Source organism: Scyliorhinus canicula, chromosome 26, assembly GCF_902713615.1.
Source record: "Scyliorhinus canicula chromosome 26, sScyCan1.1, whole genome shotgun sequence".
Taxonomy (NCBI): domain Eukaryota; kingdom Metazoa; phylum Chordata; class Chondrichthyes; order Carcharhiniformes; family Scyliorhinidae; genus Scyliorhinus; species Scyliorhinus canicula.
In genome coordinates this window covers 4,115,789-4,134,181 of record NC_052171.1, presented here as the reverse complement: position 1 = coordinate 4,134,181, position 18,393 = coordinate 4,115,789, and the positions used below count along the sequence as shown (strand labels likewise).

The 18,393-nt window shown below is 47.0% G+C and overlaps 1 protein-coding gene and 1 long non-coding RNA gene across 2 annotated transcripts in view; one reads left to right on the top strand and one right to left on the bottom strand.

Moving 5' to 3' along the window:
• Positions 1–18,393, bottom strand: part of LOC119957494 (pleckstrin homology domain-containing family A member 2-like) — a 141,804-nt gene that overhangs the window by 95,196 nt on the left and 28,215 nt on the right. Inside the window, exon 2 of the mRNA XM_038785598.1 lies at positions 1,385–1,548. Within this exon, the coding sequence (XP_038641526.1) occupies positions 1,385–1,537 (153 nt within the window). The 5' untranslated portion in view covers positions 1,538–1,548. The remainder of the gene's footprint in view (positions 1–1,384; positions 1,549–18,393) is intronic.
• LOC119957495 overlaps positions 1–18,393 on the top strand; it is a 195,886-nt gene that overhangs the window by 177,122 nt on the left and 371 nt on the right. The gene's annotated exons all lie outside the window — the stretch shown is intronic.

Genomic DNA, 18,393 nt, shown 5'->3' with positions numbered 1-18,393 from the left:
CATTCAATATGCTCATAGCTGGTCTTAGGCTCCAACTCCATTTGTCCACCTGCTCCGCATATTCATTCATTCCCTGAAAGATCAAAAATCTATGTCCCAGCCTTAAAGGCGTCCAATGATGGAGCATCTACAATATTCCGGGGCAGAGAATTCCAAAGATTCACAAACCTTTGAGTGAAAGAATTTCTCTTAATCTCAGTCCTGAATGATCAACTCCTTATGCCAAGGTTGTGTCCCTGTGTTTTAGATTCCCCGACCAGCGGAAACAACAATTGGGATTTTCCAGCATGTGGCGAACCATTCAAATGCCTGCCAACTTTGACGGGACCAGGATCCACCCACTCATGCCCCTTCAGAGATCTGTATGATTCAATGAGATTGCCCTTCATTGTAATGAGGGAATATAAACCCAATTTACTCAGCCCCTCATCAGAGGACAAATCCTTCATCCATGCACAAATCTAGTGAACCTTCAATGCAATTATATCCTTTCTTGAATATCTTTTTCAAATAAATTTAGAGTACCCAATTAATTTTTTCCAATTAAGGCACAATTTAGCGTGGCCAATCCACCTACCCTGCACATCGTTGGGTTGAGGGGGTGCAACCCACACAAACACGGGGAGAATGTGCAAACTCCACACGGACAGCGACCCAGGGCCAGGGTCGGATCTGGGACCTCGGCTCGTGAGGCAGCAGTGCTAACCACTGCACCACTGTGCTGCCCTGTCCTTTCTTGAATGTAAGGAGAAAATGCTTCAAAGACCCAGCAGGTCTGTCAGCATCTGTGGAGACAGAAACAGAGTTTGTATGTGGACTTGAACATTAACTCTGTTACTCTCTCGACAAATGCCTGTCGAGTCTTCCCAGCATTTCCTGTTTCTTATTTCAGATTTCCAGCATTTGCCGTATTTTGCTTTTATTCTTCTTAATTGTGGAGACCAAAATCATACACGGTGCTCCAAATGTGGTCTCACCAAAACCCTGTCAGAGCTGTAACTCAATCAATGGCAGAAATAGCTTGGGAGTTGAATGGTTGGCTCGTATCCCTATCATTGAAAGATGCAATGGTCTTTGCCTCAACAATTTCCTCAAGCAGAACATCAGCTTGTGCATATTGACTTTCCCACTGATCATTCCCTTCAGTTTCTGAGTGAGAGTTTTAAATGAATATTATGAAGGATGCAGGTGCTTGGGGCTTTTGATGGCTGCCCTGTCGCAAGGAACGTTGCTGGGCAATAGGCTGGAGGTGACTGTAACGTCAAGAATTCTCGTCGAATATAAACACTGCGTGCAAAATTGTGACAGCTAGATTACCAAAACGTGGCTGCAGCCCTGGCTATAAAAAGTCACACCACAAACAACAATGCCACGGTAAACAAACCTGAGGGTTGTCCATGTACCAAAAGAGTGCATTGTCCAACGTGTCCAAAATAAAGTACCGTCTCAGGAATTTCCCGCTGCCTTCAACCTCCTCAATGTCCAGGAACCCACAAATGCGACTGTTTCGATCCACATACGGCATTTCTATTCTCATTAATCATCACACTGAGGAACAAAACAAATACCAGATGTTAACTGGCTATCACTAGTTTTCAAATGGATAAATTAAAATAATTATAAATATGAATAAAAATGGTTTTAAAATAATAGATCTGACCATGTCACAAACAATAGTACATTATGAATGATTTTGATAAGTCTCATAGGCAGAAATGTTAACATGAAGTGGAAGTAGTTGCAATTATTCAAAGCAATTGTAGTTCGCTTTGTTGTACTTATACTGTTACAAAAAGCTGCACTGTAATCCATAGAATCCTTACAGTGCAGAAGGAGGCCATTCAGCCCATCGGTTCTGCACCGACCCTTTGAAAGAACACCGTGCCTAGGTCCACTTCCCCGCCCTATTCGCGTACTTTAGAACATAGAACATTAATCCCATAACCTCACCTAAACCTGCACATATTTGGACTGTGGGAGGAAATCGGAGCACCCGGAGGAAACCCACGCAGAAACGGGGACTCCGCACAGTCACCCAAGACCGGAATGGAAACTAGGTCCCTGACGCTGTGGGATAGCAGTGCTAACCACTTGTGCCACCATGCTGTCTTTTCCATTTCCTACCCCCTTTAACTCTCATGCAAACTGTATTGCCCATCATTCTTATTTTATTCTATTTCCAGTTGTCATTATGCTTTTCTTTATTGGGCTGGATTTCACATGCCACCTGCAGAGAGGAAAGCGGGTGGACTGACCCATAAATTAGGATGCCGGACATCATAAGCAGTGGATCAACCGTCAGCCCGTCCCCACTATTATATTATAAGCAGCAAGGGAGGCGTTGTTTGGGCCACCCAACAGTGGCATAATTGAGGCTCTTAAGTGGGCAATTAATACCCAATTAAGGATCTCATACCAATTTAATGCGTAGTGGGAGAGGCTGGTGTTCAACCGGTTTTTAACTCTACGGCCTTTTGCTCTGTGCCTACAGATGCTCCTCTCCACATCTTATCCTGTCCATGTATATCCTCTCCCCATCTCTCCCTCCAGGGATTGCCCTGTCTAACTTGGACCCCACCCCACCTTGCTGGATCCTGTCAGTCTCGACACGGTGAGATCCAGATGCACCTGAATAAGCAAGCTGAATGGAGATGGACAGAAGATCCGCCTTATACTAATTAAAGGGTTATCGCCCAAAAATAATAAAGTGGGGTGAGCCTGCTATGCAGAGGCAAGCTCACCCCCCCAAGCCCCACATTTACGGGGGTGCAGGGAGCCTGTCTATTTTGTGAACAGTATTGCATTGGAACAGGAGTATGCCAGTGAGCTTCTCAAGCCTGCTGTGCCATTAATTAAGATTATGGATGATCTGTATCTCATCTCTGGTTCTATCACCCTTACCGAATAAAGATTTATCATTCCTGAACCACTGGGTCAAAGTCTCCTCTATCGAAAAGTGTAACAGGAACTATTCCAATATGGGCCGTGATGCCCTGTCTGAGAGGAATTGATTCTGTTAAGTGTTTTATGAGGATCTCCTCCTTATGTTTGACCTTAGATATGCAACTTTAGACACAGCCTTCATAACTCACAATGGAATAAGTTTTTACAGCCTAATCTCGGGAACTAATTTGAATGCTAATTAAGATATGTGCAGATCTGAAGCGAGAGAGGATGACAGATCCTTGATATGTTAAAAAAACGTACTCAGTATTTCATTGAGGAATTTCATTTAAAACAAGTAATCTAGAAAAGGCCTTCGACAGAGTCGAGTGGAAATACCTCATAGAGGTACTGGAGCGGTTCGGGCTTGGAACAGGGTTCACCGCTTGGGTAAAGCTCCTGTACAACGCACCCATGGCGAGTGTACAGACCAACAATACCAACTCCCAATACTTCCAGCTGCACAGGGGCACCAGACAAGGATGCCCACTGTCCCCGCTGCTGTTCGCACTAGCAATTGAACCGCTAGCAATCGCGCTCAGGGCAGCAAAAAATTGGAGGGGGATCCGAAGGGGAGGTAGAGAGCACAGAGTCTCACTCTATGCGGATGATCTGCTCCTCTATATCTCGGACCCACAAAGCAGCATGGACGGAATCATCGCGCTCCTGAAAGAGTTTGGAGCCTTCTCGGGCTACAAACTCAACATGAGCAAAAGTGAGATCTTCCCAGTACACCCGCAAGGGGGGGGGGGGGGGGGCAGCACAAAAGGGGCTGCCGTTCAATCAAGCCCGACATAAATTCCGCTACCTGGGGATCCAAATACCCCATGACTGGAAAGGGATCCACAAATGGAACCTCACCAGCCTGACGGAGGAAGTTAAAAAGGACCTGCAAAGATGGAACACACTCCCGCTCTCCCTCGCGGGGAGAGTTCAGACGATCAAAATGAACGTACTGCCCAGGTTCCTCTTCCTGTTTAGATCCATTCCGATCTACATCCCCAAGGCCTTTTTCAAAGCGCTGGACAAACTCATCATGGCGTTCGTATGGGGGGGTAAAAATGCTAGGATCCCAAAGAAGGTCTTACAAAAAACAAAAACCAGGGGAGGGCTAGCCCTCCCGAATCTACAATTCTACCACTGGGCAGCAACAGCCGAGCGAGTAAGGGGATGGATCCTGGAGCCAGAGGCTGAGTGGGTGCGTGCGGAGGAGGCCTCCTGCATGGGAACCTCCCTCCGGGCCCTCGCCACGGCAGCACTCCCATCCCCACCCAAAAAACACTCCAGCAGCCCAGTGGTGACAGCCACCCTCCAATCCTGGAACCAACTGCGGCAGCAACTTGGCCTGACCAAAATGTCGAACAGGGCTCCCATCTGCAACAACCATAGGTTCACACCAGCACTGACTGACGCCACCTTCAAAAGGTGGAGGCAGGACGGGGGGACACTGACAGTCAGGGACCTATACACGGACGACAGGATCGCAACACTGGACGAACTGACAGAGAAGTTTCAGCTAGCTGGGGGGAACGAGCTACGGTACCTGCAGCTCAAAAACTTCCTACGAAAGGAGACAAGGACGTACCCACAACCGCCACGACAGACACTACTGGAAGACCTACTGGACGCAAGTATCCTAGAGAAAGGGAACTGTAGTGACATGTATGACCGACTGGTAGATAGGGACGACACCGTACTGGACGCAACAAGAAGGAAATGGGAGGACGACCTGGGGATGGAGATAGGGTGGGGACTCTGGAGCGAAGCACTGCATAGGGTCAACTCCACCTCCACGTGCGCAAGGCTCAGCCTGACGCAACTAAAAGTGGTACATAGAGCCCACTTAACAAGAACCCGTATGAGTAGGTTCTTCCCGGAGGTGGAAGACAGATGTGAACGGTGCCAAAGAGGCCCGGCCAACCACGCCCACATGTTCTGGTCCTGCCCCAGACTCGTGGAGTACTGGACAGCCTTCTTCGAGGTAATGTCCAAAGTGGTGGGAGTGAGGGTGGAGCCATGCCCGATAGTGGCGGTCTTCGGGGTTTCAGAACAGCCAGATCTATTCCTGGGGAGGAGGGCGGATGCCCTTGCCTTTGCCTCCCTGATCGCCCGCCGTAGAATCCTGTTTGGCTGGCGGTCAGCAGCACCGCCCAGAGCTGCGGACTGGCTGTCCGACCTCTCGGAATCTCTCCAAATGGAGAAAATCAAATTTGCCATCCGAGGGTCGGACGACGGCTTCCACAGAACGTGGGAGCCATTCATGCAACTGTTCCGGGACCTATTTGTGGCCAATGTACAAGAGGAAGAATAGTCGGGGGAAGGTAGCGGGAGGGGCTACAGGTTCGGTACGGGGGTTCGATGGCTAGCTAAGGCCCAAAACCAAACTAAATAAACATGTTGGGGGGGGGGGGGGGCGGGCGCAGTTACTACTACGAAGATGCTTACCTGTAAATATGTATGTTAATTTTTGCGTGTTTGTTTGTTGTGTTTTTTTTTTTTTTTTTTTTTGTTCTTTTTCTCTCCTAACAATTTGTAATTTGTTCAATATAAAATATGAAAACTGAATAAAAACATTTATAAAAAAAAAAAAAACAAGTAATCTAAATCCACCCTGATTTTAATTGTGCAAGCTGATGTAAAATCCCACCCAGTGAGTCAAACTCTCGTATCACAATATGTATCCACCGTTGTCTGCAATGTCACCAAGTTGATGTAGCATTCACAATTTTCCAGGTGACTGACCAACCATTTCTAGTCATCTTCTTGCACTTATAGCAGTTTGGGTATCAAGTTCAGGTTAATGGGAGTCTGCTTCTGCATCACAGCGCATGAATAGAAAGGGAGCAATAAAGAATTATTTGATAATATTTTGCCTGTTACATGTGTAAAATGATGGATGGTTGGGTGAAAGCTGTAAACTTTAATTTAAAAGCTTATAACTTAACCCTGGAAATAGATGTCATCGTTGTACAGTGTGTTTTTTTTAACCTTTAGAGTACCCAATTCATTTTTTCCAATTAAGGGTCAATTTATCGTTGCCAATCCATCTACCCTGCACATCTTTGGGTTGTGGGGGCAAGACCCAAGCAAACACGGGTAGAATGTGCAAATTCCGCACGGACAGAGCCGGGATCGAACCTGGGACCTCGGCACCGTGAGGCAGCAGTGCTAACCACTGTGCCACCATGCTGCCCTTCGTTGTACAGTGTTGACAATGCTCACTCACAAGGTCGCAGTTGAAACCAATGTAGCCCTTCACTCCCTCCATCACATGGTTATGGTTATTGTGATATTGTATCCCCCATGGCCGGAACCTGCTTTCTCAGCACGTCTCGCACCTGCAAATACCTAAACCCGTTTCCTGCTGGCAATTTCAAATTTATCCTCCAAGGCTTTCAAGCTGGGAAAGCTCCCATCTATAAATAGAGCCCCTATCCTTCTAATTCCTGCCCTTTGCCATCTCCGGAACCCACCATCTAGCCTACCCAGTACAAACCTGTGGTTACTATAAATCAGGGTCCAAACTGATGCTCCCTCCACTCTCTTATATCTCCTCCATTGCCCCCAGATTCTCAGAGCCGCCACCATCACCGGACTTGTGGAGTATTGGGACGGAAGAGGTGCCGTTATCAGTGCTCCCAAACTGGTGTCTTTGCATGATGCCGCCTCCATCCGCTCCCACACCGACCCCTCCCCCGCTACCCACTTCCTAATCATGCCTATATTAGCCACCCAGTAGTAATTGCAGAAGTTCGGCAGCGCCAACCCACCCTCCCCCCGACTGCGCTCCAGCAACACTTTCTTCACTCGCGGGGTTTTACCCGCCCACACATTTGTGTGGACCAGTAGAAATTGCCGACTGGTTGGGGTCTCCTTGGGGAGGCCAACAGATGCCGGGAGCCGGTTAGATCCAGCGTCAGCACTAAGTGCGTTCTTAAACCCACGGAACCATGCGAGACTGGGTCCCACCCATTGTGGGTGGGACCCAGATTGTGACATCTCACGAGATCTGGTTAGATCCCGAGCTGTAACAGCCGTTGGGAAGCCCATGGGAGGCCTCTCCCAGCATTTACCGGCCGCATCCCGCTCCAATTCTGGCGACTGGTAGATCGCGCCCACTGAGTTTCACACCATTAGAACCCTTGGTGTGAATGATTTTTCTGATTGTGGCATTGGTACTCAACCTGTATTTTAAACTAGCATTTGGAAACTAGCATTTGGAAATCCAAGCAGTTTACCATTCCCAACTCCTCCCATTGCAACAGCTGGGAACATGCATCCATCAGAATAGAGCATGGCCAGCAGGCCAGGAATGTCCTCGTCTTTATTCTCAGCCTACACTGAGTAGCTGAACAGGGACATTAGAAAGGTTATTATAGTTGACCTTGAAAGACTTTGTTGGCTTTCGTCACTGGGTGAGGTTGGAGAAGGAACGTAGCTAGTGTTCCTGCTCTTGATGAGCCTTTTGGAAGTGTAGCTGTGTGGTAAACAATCGGATCAAGCTTGTGTGTGGGCATGTATGTGAAGAGGAGCTGCTTGAATGAGGTACCTGTTGACTGTGGGGCATCCAGCTTCAGGAGTCTGCCCTTTCCACAGAGGGAACGAAACTGACAAAAATCATGCAAAACAAAAGGAGGCTATTCAGCTCATCGAACCTGCACCAGCTCTTTGAAAGACCTATCAAATCAATCACTTGCTTGCTCTTCCCCATGGCCTTGCAAATCATTTCCTTCTCAACTCAATGTAGAAATGTTGCCACTTTGACTATTGCATTGTTCAGCTCGCGAGGCAGCACCAATTGGATGCACTTTCTGTTTCCGCTGCATATTTGGGCCAGTGCAAAGGTTCTCACTGTTTAAACCACAGCAATCGTGCTGATTTCATCCAACCACTACAGAAAGTGCTTGCTGCACAACAAATGCTCCCCTGGTAACCAGCATGCCACCAAAAAGCAGGACAATCGGATTTGAAAAGGCCCTACGTTCCCAGCCTAAGCAATGGCACACAACCAATTTCCATTGATCACTTTGCTTCCTTGTAATGAAGCTAGCCTAGATTGTTTGATTTGTAGTATTGTAACTCCGGCAGTGACCTATTTATTTTAAATACGTGAAATGATGCTGATGGGAGATTCAGACCTGTTATCTTTTCTGCGGTGAAGGATCACATCAAACTATTTCATATCGCTTTGTGGAATGCCCTGTTAATTTCTGTGACATGTTCTAAAATTTTGCTGCCACCATTTTAATGTTATTGTTTAGCACTACTTGTGTTCTGTTCTCTTCAATCCATTGATATCCATAATATCCCACCAGTGTGTGTCCTTTAGTTGTTAATTGTAAGTTAGTTGTTGGTAATTATAAGTACGAAAGCATTTACAAAATACATCCTCAGAACATGTCAACAGTTTCATCAGCAGTGCATTATCTGTGGAGTTGAGTCACTGGTGTTATCTGGACAAACGTGACAGCCATCACATGCACAATGTGGTTGCAGATTAGACAGATGACCGGTTCATCTGTTTTACGGGATGTAGGTTGAGGGACAGAAATTGGCAATAACATGAGGAGAGTTCGCTGCTCTTCCCGAATTAATGCCATGCGATAATTTAATTGCAGACGGGGGCTTTGGTTTAACATCACATCTGAAAGATGGCATCTCTGACTGTGCAACAGTCCTTCAGTGCTGCACTATGTCAGACGATATTACATGTTCCAGTCTTCAGTGGAGCTTGAGCCTCCAATCTAATGGAAGCAAGCTTGCCGCCAACTAACCAAGGATGAATTGATAAAATTACATGTTTGATGCACATATATTACTACAGTAGATTGAAATATATGGGCCGGGATTCTCCAATCCGGCGGCAAGTTCTGACGCCGGCTTGAAAAGCGGCACAAGCCGCTCCGGCGCTAACAGGCCTCAAGTGGCAGGTATCCACCCCTTCCTAGAGGGCTAGCACGGCGCCGGTGTGGTGTCTGCAGCTCCGGCACCCGAAAGCCGGAGAACCACGGACGACGCGAGTTCGCGCATGCACGCCACGGCCGGCGCAAGTCTGTGCATGCACGTCACGGCCGGCGCAAGTTCGCGCATGCGCATTATGGCCTGCGCGAGTTCACGCAAGCGCGTGGGTTTCCGTCTCCGCGCCAACCCCTGGGCAATATGGCGGAGCCCTATTGGGGCCCGGCGCGGAGGAACATAGGCCCCCCGTGGAACTAGCCCGCCCACCGATCGGTAGGCCCCGATCGCGGGCCAGGCCACTATGGTGCCCCCCCCCCACCGGGGTCGGATCCCCCTGCCCACCCTCCACCAGGATGGCCCCCGCAGACAGAACTCCGAGGTCCCGCCGGGTGAGACCATACTTACCCCACGACGGCCGAACGCGGCAGGCACTTGGCCCGTCGAGGCCCGGAGAATCGCCAGGGGGCCGCGCCGGAGAATCGTCGGGGCGGTGTGGTGCGATTCACCCCCCCCCCCCCCTCCCCCCCTCGGCGGTTCTCCAACCCCACGCGGGGCCGGAGAATCCCGGTCATGGCATTTTGTCACGATCCAGAAAATGTTTTTTTCCCAACTCACAACAACTTCAGATAGTTTCTGATTAAGAACTGCCGCAGGAACAAAACTCAAAGAATCCATGCAGAGGGAGGCCGTTCAGCCCATCGAGTCTGCATCGACCCTCTGAAAGAACACCCATCTAGAATCAGGTCCCCACCCTAACCCCATAACCCAGTTCCCTGGTGCAATGAAGCAGCAGTGCTAACCAGAAGTCTTTGGTTGCAAGAAAAGGGCTGTTTCAAAGGAAGACAGCTAAACACATCACTTACGAAATTACGACAAAAATGCACAGAGATTACAGGAGGAATGACAAGGCAAAAACACAATAGCACACGCTCAGCTTCCTCTTTCCTTGCCCTAGCTGCACAGCTACTAAAATGGGTGCATTGCACATCGTGTTTTCCAATTTCTCATGATCCGTTAAAACTCAACACAACAAAACTGGTTAGTACTGCTGCCTCACAGCACCAGGGACCCAGATTCAATTCCCGCCTTGGGTAACTGTGTGTGGAGTTTGCACTTTCTCCCCGTGTCTGCGTGGGTTTCCTCCGGGTGCTCCAGTTTCCTCCCACACTCCAAAGATGTGAATGGTTAGGTTTATTGGCCACACTAGTGTCCCTTTGTGTCCAAAGATGTGCAGGTTAGGTCGGGTTATGGGGATGGAGCGGAGGAGTGGCCCTGGGTAGGGTGCTCTTTCGGCGGGTTGGTGCGGACTCGATGGGCTGAATGGCCCCCTTCTGCACTGTAGGGATTCCATGCTGGGTTGACACCGGAAATTCTGACCACTCCTTCCTCTCCGTGACTCTCAAATGTTTTTGTTCGATTCAGAATTCAAAACCCTTACATTTCTGAGTAAAATTTGCTGATCCACAAGAGACAGTCAGGTGACATTGCAGAATACCTGTGTTCTCACACCTCAATGATGCTCCTTCACAGCAGCACAGGACTTCTATGTGGGCTGTGGACTATTCTCATCCCTGCAAGCTTCAGTCCAGTTCTGCAAACTCATATTTATCAGAGTATTGAAAATATGTCGCTCTCATCCGCAGGGCTCTGTTCGATCTGTTTTAATGCTCAGCTGACTGGGATCATTCCAGAGCTCACAAAACAATTCAGTCAGTGAAAATATTTTTAAAAACTTGCTGAGCGCTGCAACTTTCCCTGTCTTCCCCGACTGTCACACGGATCACGAACCAGTGTATCATTGTGCCAGTGGTTAATCATAGTGGCAGTTGGAAAGTCAACCAACACGCCAGAAAACTGGAACGTTGGAACTTATAAGGTTTCGTGAGAAAGGGCAGTGTGTGTTATGGGCTGCAACACAATCCTGAGGTCTTGATAAGTGAGGGTGACTGGGTCACAATACTGAACTTCCTCTCTCACTCATCATCTCATCATCTTCTGTATATAAAGAGAATGAATACATGATGAAGTACATACAGGATCTATTCTCTTGGTTGACCTGACAACATACAAACACAACCCCATCTCTCTCCATGACATGAACCCTCCTATCTCAGGGGAAAATGCGTGATCAAAAGCATATTAATGCTAAACCTACACAGTGGACTGGAGCGGCACGGTGGCTAGCGCTGCTGCCTCACAGCACCATGGTTCAATTCCAGCCTTGGGTCACTGTCTGTGTGGAGTTTGTACTTTCTCCCCCTGTCTTGTGTGGGTTTCCTCCCGGTACTCCAGTTTCCTCCCACAGTTGAAAGATGTGCAGGTTAGGTAGATTGGCCATGATAAATTGCCCCTTAGTGCCCAGGGATGTGCAGGTTAGGTTATGGGATTACATGGATAGGGTGGGTTGGACTTGGGTAGAGCGCTGAATCGAAGGGTCAGTACAGGATTGATGAGCTGACTGGCCTCATTCCGCACTGCAGCGATTCTACAAAATTGTTCCCCCTTAATATTTACATTATAAACATCAACGGCTGGATTCTCCGTTGGCGGGAACCTCCGTTTCACCGGCAGCGTACTCCTTGACGGCTTTGGCGTGCCCACAATGGTAAACCCCATTGGTCGGCTGCCAATACTGTATCATACCAAGCGCTTCATTTAGTTTATGTTTGATTGCTTTTTCTGGGCAGTCTTTTATCTGACATTTATTTCCCCTCCACTCCACTTAATTTCCGTTTTAAAACTGGCTGCAGATGCTCTGTTTCTAGACAGCCCTGGGTTACTTGTCCCATCTCTCTCCAGAATTAAGCTCCTTCCCTCCAAGAGTACCCTTTTTTTAAAAACACGCACAGCAAAAATACAGAACCGTATTTCGACAAGACAGGAGAACAAAGTTGAAAGGCTGAAGTTTACAAATTAGCCCTCCTTGTGCAAAACGTTGGCCAAGGTTTTGCTGGAGCAGACCATCCCGTGTTTATTCAAAAAGTTCTATTTGTTTTTTTCTGCCTTCAAAGGGAAATTTGAAAAACACTTGAAGAGGAAAAAGCAAAGGCGCGGGGTCAACTAATTTTTAAAAAAATTTACAGTACCCAATTATTCTTTTCCCAATTGAGGGGCAATTTAGCGTGGCCAATCCACCTAGCCTGCATATCTTTGGGTTGCGGGGGTGAAACCCACGCAGATACAGGGAGAATGTGCAAACTCCACACGGACAGTGACCCAGGGCCGGGATTCGAACGCGGATCCTCGGCGTTTTAGTCCTGGTGCTAACCAATGCAACCTGCGGGGTCAACTAATAAAAGAGCCATCTAGGTACGATGGGCCAAGTGGCCTCTTTCTATTCTGTACAATTCACTGAACCTAAGTCTAGTCATCATGATAATGTAAGAAACATTGATGTAAGCTAATTTGTGCACAGCAAGCTCCCGCAAACAAAAACTTGAAAATGACTAGATAATCTGTTTTGGGTGTTAGTTGAGTATATTAATAAGTACATGAAGAGAACTCTCTGCTGTCCTTCACGTTAATGCTACTTACGTTTAGACAGGGACTCGGTTTAACATCTCATCTGAAACACAGCACCTCGGACAGTACAGCACTCCCTCAGAACTGTGCAGGAATGTCAGTCTAGAGTTTTGTGCTCAAACCTCTGGAGTGGGACTTGAACTCACACAGTTTTCTGACTGAGGAGCAAAACTGGGACCAAATGAACAATGGCAATGACGACGTAAGAAGAGCATTTTGTCACTGGCTAGATAAGAACATTCTCAGACAGCAAAATCTTTCAAATTTCAGCTGTGGAATTCCAGACGCCTCCCCACATTGTTTGCAACTCTTGTTGTGCAAAACGTTTTACATACAAAAATGAACATCAACTGTTCGAATATAGAAAAGTTCCTCTGCTGTCTTTAATAGGTGGTTTTCATCCTCTAATTATCTCTTCACCTGCTCACACCCAATGATACTTTTACAGATTGATGACCTTAATGTACAAATCTTTCAGAATCCAGTTCCTCTGATTCAATTGCCAAATTGTTAAAAAACAACCAACATTCATTAGCTACAATACAATCCCTTCCCGGGTTCGATCCCAGCCCCGGGTCACTGTCTGTGTGGAGTTTGCACATTCTCCCCGTGTCTGCGTGGGTTTCACCCCCATAACCCAAAAGATGTGCAGGGTAGGTGGATTGGCCACGCTAAATTGCCCCTCAATTGGAAAAAAATAATTGGGTACTGTAATTTTTTTAATCCCTTAAAATACAATGCCAATATAGTCCACACTAAATAATTTAAGCCCACCAGACGTGGAAATATTCCATAATGAATTTGAAGCAGGGTTTAACATGGCTGAAATTCAAGATGAATTTATTGGCACTGAAACTGCAGTCGTGGTTTGGTGTTTTAGTGCATCTCAATAGAGTGAAATTTTCTGTTTGTGGAGCAAAGAAACACAAAAAAAGACACAAATTTCTGTTCACTGCAATTCCATTAAACAGACCAACAATGGCAGATGTTTACAATCTCAGCAGAAGCTAAGTCACTGCCCCACTCTTCTGTTATTTGGTAAACTGCATACTTTACAATTTGTTCCTATTTTGTACCCAGTCTCTGTTTTGCAGTGAGGTCATGATCACCAACTGCATTTCCAATGTTAACAGGTCAATCGCTACTTACATATATTGTTTCCATCAGGTAGCAGTAATGGCAAGTGCCACAGCCAATAATAAAGATGGGAGCAGAAAGTTGTAAAGGGGTATTGATAATTGAGTCGGCAAAACTGGCAGGTGGAGATTGATGTGGGGAAAGCTTGAAGTCATCCACTTTGGACAAAACAAAAATCAGACTAATTTCTTAATGACATAAAGCTAAGGGGCGGGATTCTCTCATCCCACGGCAGAGTGTCCATGCCATCGTAAATGCCGTCGCGTCTTACGACAGCTTGAACGGGCCACTCCCAGGACTAATTCTGGCCCCTACAGGGGGCCATCACGGTGCTGGAGCGGTTCACTTCGCTCCAGCTGCCGATCCCGGTGCGAACTGGGTGCCTCGGGATCCGCGCATGCGCAGTGGCCTCCTTCAACGCGCCAGCCCCGACGCAACATGGCGCAGGACTACAGGAGCCGGTGCGTTGGAAATGAGTCCCCCAGCCAGAGAGGCCGACTCGCCGATTGGTGACGCCCGACCGCAGGCCAGGCCGCATCGGAGGCCGCCCGGGATCTGAGCACCCTCTCATCCCACAGGCTGCCACCCGACCCTTCCACGCTGAGTTCCCACCGGCTGAGAGCAGGTGTGGACAACACCGCTGGGACTAAGCATTTCCACGACGGCCGCTCAGCCCATCCCGGCCCGAGAATCGGCGGGCCAGCCTCGTAGAGCGGCCCGCGACTTACCCCGCGCCAACCACGCCAACGCCAATGGCCGCCGATTCTCCGTTCTGTGTCGGGGCGGCGTGGCCCGGTCACGGGGATTCTCCGGCCCAGCCCAGGGCTGGGAGAGTCCCGCCCAAGATCTGTGGAAATCGCTAAAAGCTGGTGCACAGGTACAAAAATAATTCAAAAGGCTAATGGGGTGTTGGAGTGGGAAATATGTGAGTCTACACTGGTCTGGTTAGACCTTGATCGCACTGCATCTTAGGAAGCTGTTTTGACCTAGAAGTGCATGGAGCACAGATTTACCAGAATGATAGATGATTTAAAAGGGTAAAATTATGAGGACTGGTTGAATAGACCAGGCCTACATCCCATTGAGTATAGAAGATTAAAAGATGATCTTGTTAAATTATTTAAAATGACCAGAGGAGTTGATAGGATAGAGAGAAACCTAGTTTTAGTCCAAGGGGACATCTTAAAATTAAAACTCAGCCATCCATGGATGATGTTAGGCGACACTTATTCAAAAGGTTGATGAAACTTTGAAACATCTCGAGACTCAGCCAGTTGGAAATTGATTGAGATTGATAGTGGACAAGGGTATGAAGGGTTATAGGACAATGGTGGGTAGATGAAATTAAGATACAGATCAGCCATGATCTAACCAAAGAGCCGGACAGGCCTGAGGGGCTGAATGGCCTTCTCCTGGTGCTATGGCAAAAATGCAATGTGGTTGCTACCCTTACAACACCAGGTTAAAGTCCAAATAATCCAACGCCGGCATCTCCACATCGTTGCTACCCTTGACACCAGAAATCAATTTCTTCAGGAAAGGAATGGAGAGAAGACGAAAACATAAAAAGAAACTGAAACATTTTGCACCTGCTTGCATTATGAAGCATCCCTGGGATAGGTGCCTGAAGATAAAAGTGCAATGCACTCCTGTCTCAGTGGGATACGTTACTGCCACTATCTGGAAACCACCCAGTTTTCTCAATTTGAATTATTCCATAAATCGCCCCAATCTTGTGATGCTTTCCAACAAAGGTCAATTTGGTGCCAATTTGTGCACACTTTTGGGCAGTTTGATCCTTTGGATTCGATGTGTTCGTGAGGTTAGGCTGCCTTAACATACTTCACTTTGGATCCTTACATACAGTTTGTACCGAAGGCCTAAAAGGGAAGACGGGTTCCCATTTCTCCCTCATCCAACACCAGGAGGGGCGTCAGAGCAGCAGTTTCAAAAGTGCCCCTGCATCCAGTTCAATGCACAGGAACACAGGAACACTGAGAAAACAACACTGAATCTTTGAGGAGGCAGAATATAAATTAGGTACTGAAACAAAACCTTAATTTCCTCCCTGGTCTTTGGTCTCTCCCAGCGCAGGTTGTGTGAGTGTGTGTGGTGCACCGTCCTTTGATTTTTCATCTTCAAGACAATCTTGACTTTGGTCTACATCTTTTGATCAGAAAATACAGACAGAAGAATGAATCAACTTACACGTTCTGCATTTTTGCAGTATAGTCACTGTCGTAATATGGGAAACATAGCAGTGAATTTGTATCGAGCAAAGTCCTGCACGTTTCAGTGACATAAATGATTAGATAGTCGTTTTATTGGTGATGTTGGTCGAAGGATAACTATTGGCCAGGACTTCTTTCTGTCATCCTGTCGGATATTTTATATCTGGCTTAGAGGGAAGTTAAGGGGCTGGATTCTCCGGTTCCTCAGCCAACTGTTTCTCAGCGACGTGCTATTTGCTGGCGGCAAGATACTCTCGCTGAAACCACTCTACGCCACTGGGAAACCTGCGGGCAGAGGTGTTGGCGGTGGGGTGAATCCCAGACAGCCAGAGAATTGCGACCAAGGTCTCGGTTTAACATCTCATCTTAAAGATAGCACTGTAATGAGACACCCGGCTACATCTTATGTACTCAAATCCACGGCTTGTGCTGAAGCAAACAGCCTCTCAGCATGAAAAATTGAGTTGTTTGCATTTATGAGCTACAGTGTCACGTCAAACACATCAATGTAATGCTGACCAGATCATTTATTTTCTTTGGATGTATATGAAGACTTCCAGCAGCCATTCAGCTTATTTAGTCCTTTCATTGGTAAGTGTGTAGAAGGAAAAGTGGTACATGATCTCGAAGAAGCTTATCATTGGATCAGATTGGATTGGATTTGTTTTAACATGAACCAAAGGGTAAACAAAACTAAACATAGTGTTGGGGATGGTTTTTCCCAATTTAAGTACAATTGTTATAGCCGATTTGAGCAATGTGTGTTAAGTCCTTTGATAAATACCTCCTCTATAACAGCCAAGCATGATCTTCATAATTATAAATCTACCTCAGTGATGATGCTCTTATCTGTTATTGTTAATGTTGTCTTTTGGTATTGTGATGGATTCGAGATTGAGCCTGCAGGCCTGGAGGGTCAACCAAAACACAGAGCTTTTTTTAGAAGGTGGTAAAACTACAGGCTGCGATATTGTCCGTTTACCCGTGCGAAAGGCCAATGACGACATGCAGTTGTTCTTTAAAGTACCTCTGTTCAGCTACAAGGTTGCTTGTGAGTAAACACTAAAAACACCAGGAATAGATACATTTCCTTCACCTTTAAATCAAAGATCCTGACAATAAATGATATAACATTAACAATCAAGCAGCAACATGAACAGTCAATCAACAACAATCAATATATCAGGCGCTCCAGAGATCGTCGTTCTCTATGTGGTTGCCGGCGAACCTCAGGCATCTGCTTTTTAGTACTTGCTGCAACCTCTGATGTCTTGGGCTTGGTGTGAGCGTCGTCAGTGGTTCTCTTAACTGGAGATGACATAGTGATCTGAGTTTGATTCGGTGTTTGATTCACAATTAGGGTGCTGTTTTCTCCAATGGATTTGGCGAGTGTCAGATTCTCGGGAAGGTCAAGGCCGTCTGTTGGCACAGCTGGATTTGGACTCTGTCGGTTCTGCCTACTTGATCTACATGCCTTCGACACATTACATCATCTAGGGGTCTATGGTTTATGAAACCGGTCCTGTCTGTGCTGAGACATGAATCCACTTTTCACTTGTGGTGTAATTTATTTATCAGGATCTGATCCTGTTGCTTTTTCTTAACAGTTTATTTTGTCTTGTGTGGTCTGAGGAAATCAAATTCTGTGCATAGTTGACGCTTAACCGTTAGCAATGCCAGAGAAACCTGGGTGTTTGAGTGCACAGTATTCCGGGACGTGAGCAGGAATTGACTCAAGCGTTTAGATAATGAATCTTGTTCTCTGGTTACCTTTAACAAATGTTTCATCGTCTGCACAAAACATTCTGCCAGCCCATTTGTGGCAGGGTGATACGGAGTAGGCCAGATGTGTTGAATTCTACTCTCCTTCACGTAGTTTATGAACTCTTTGAGATATGAACTGCGGTCCATTATCACTCATCAGTTGTTCAGGGTAACCAAATCTGCTGAAGATTTAACCAAATCTCTCAATTGTTTTAGCCGATGACGTTGACTTTATGATGGCAACTTCGGGCTGCTTTGAATGAGCATCAACACGCGCCTTAAAACGGTCCGGCGTCATCAACATGTACCCGTTGCCCGGCCTCTTCTGGCCATTCCCACAAGTGCAACGGGGCTAATGACGGCAGGTTCTTCACTTTTGCACAAGATGAACACAGAATGTCCTTCTCCTTGATTTTGGCATAGCTCTGTCCACCAAAAATAGCTCCTGGTCATCTCCTTCATCCTTATAATACCACAGTGGTCTCCATGTTTTCTTTTTTTTTTAAATAAACTTACAGTACCCAATCCATTTTTTCCAATTAAGGGGCAATTTAGCGTGGACAATCCACCTACCCTGCACATCTTTGTGTTGTGGGGGCGAATCCCACGCAAACTCGGGAAGAACGTGCAAACTCCACACGGACAGTGACCCAGAGCCGGGATTGAACCTGGGACCTCAGCGCCATGAGGCAGCACTGTGCCACCGTGCTGCCCCGTCTTCATGTTTTCTTAATAATGGTGGACCGATGACTCTCACTCCCCAGAGGAGACAGCCTGCCTGCACAGATCATTCGAGTCTTCAGCTAGAATATGGCTTTAACTTAGGGTTTGCTCCTAG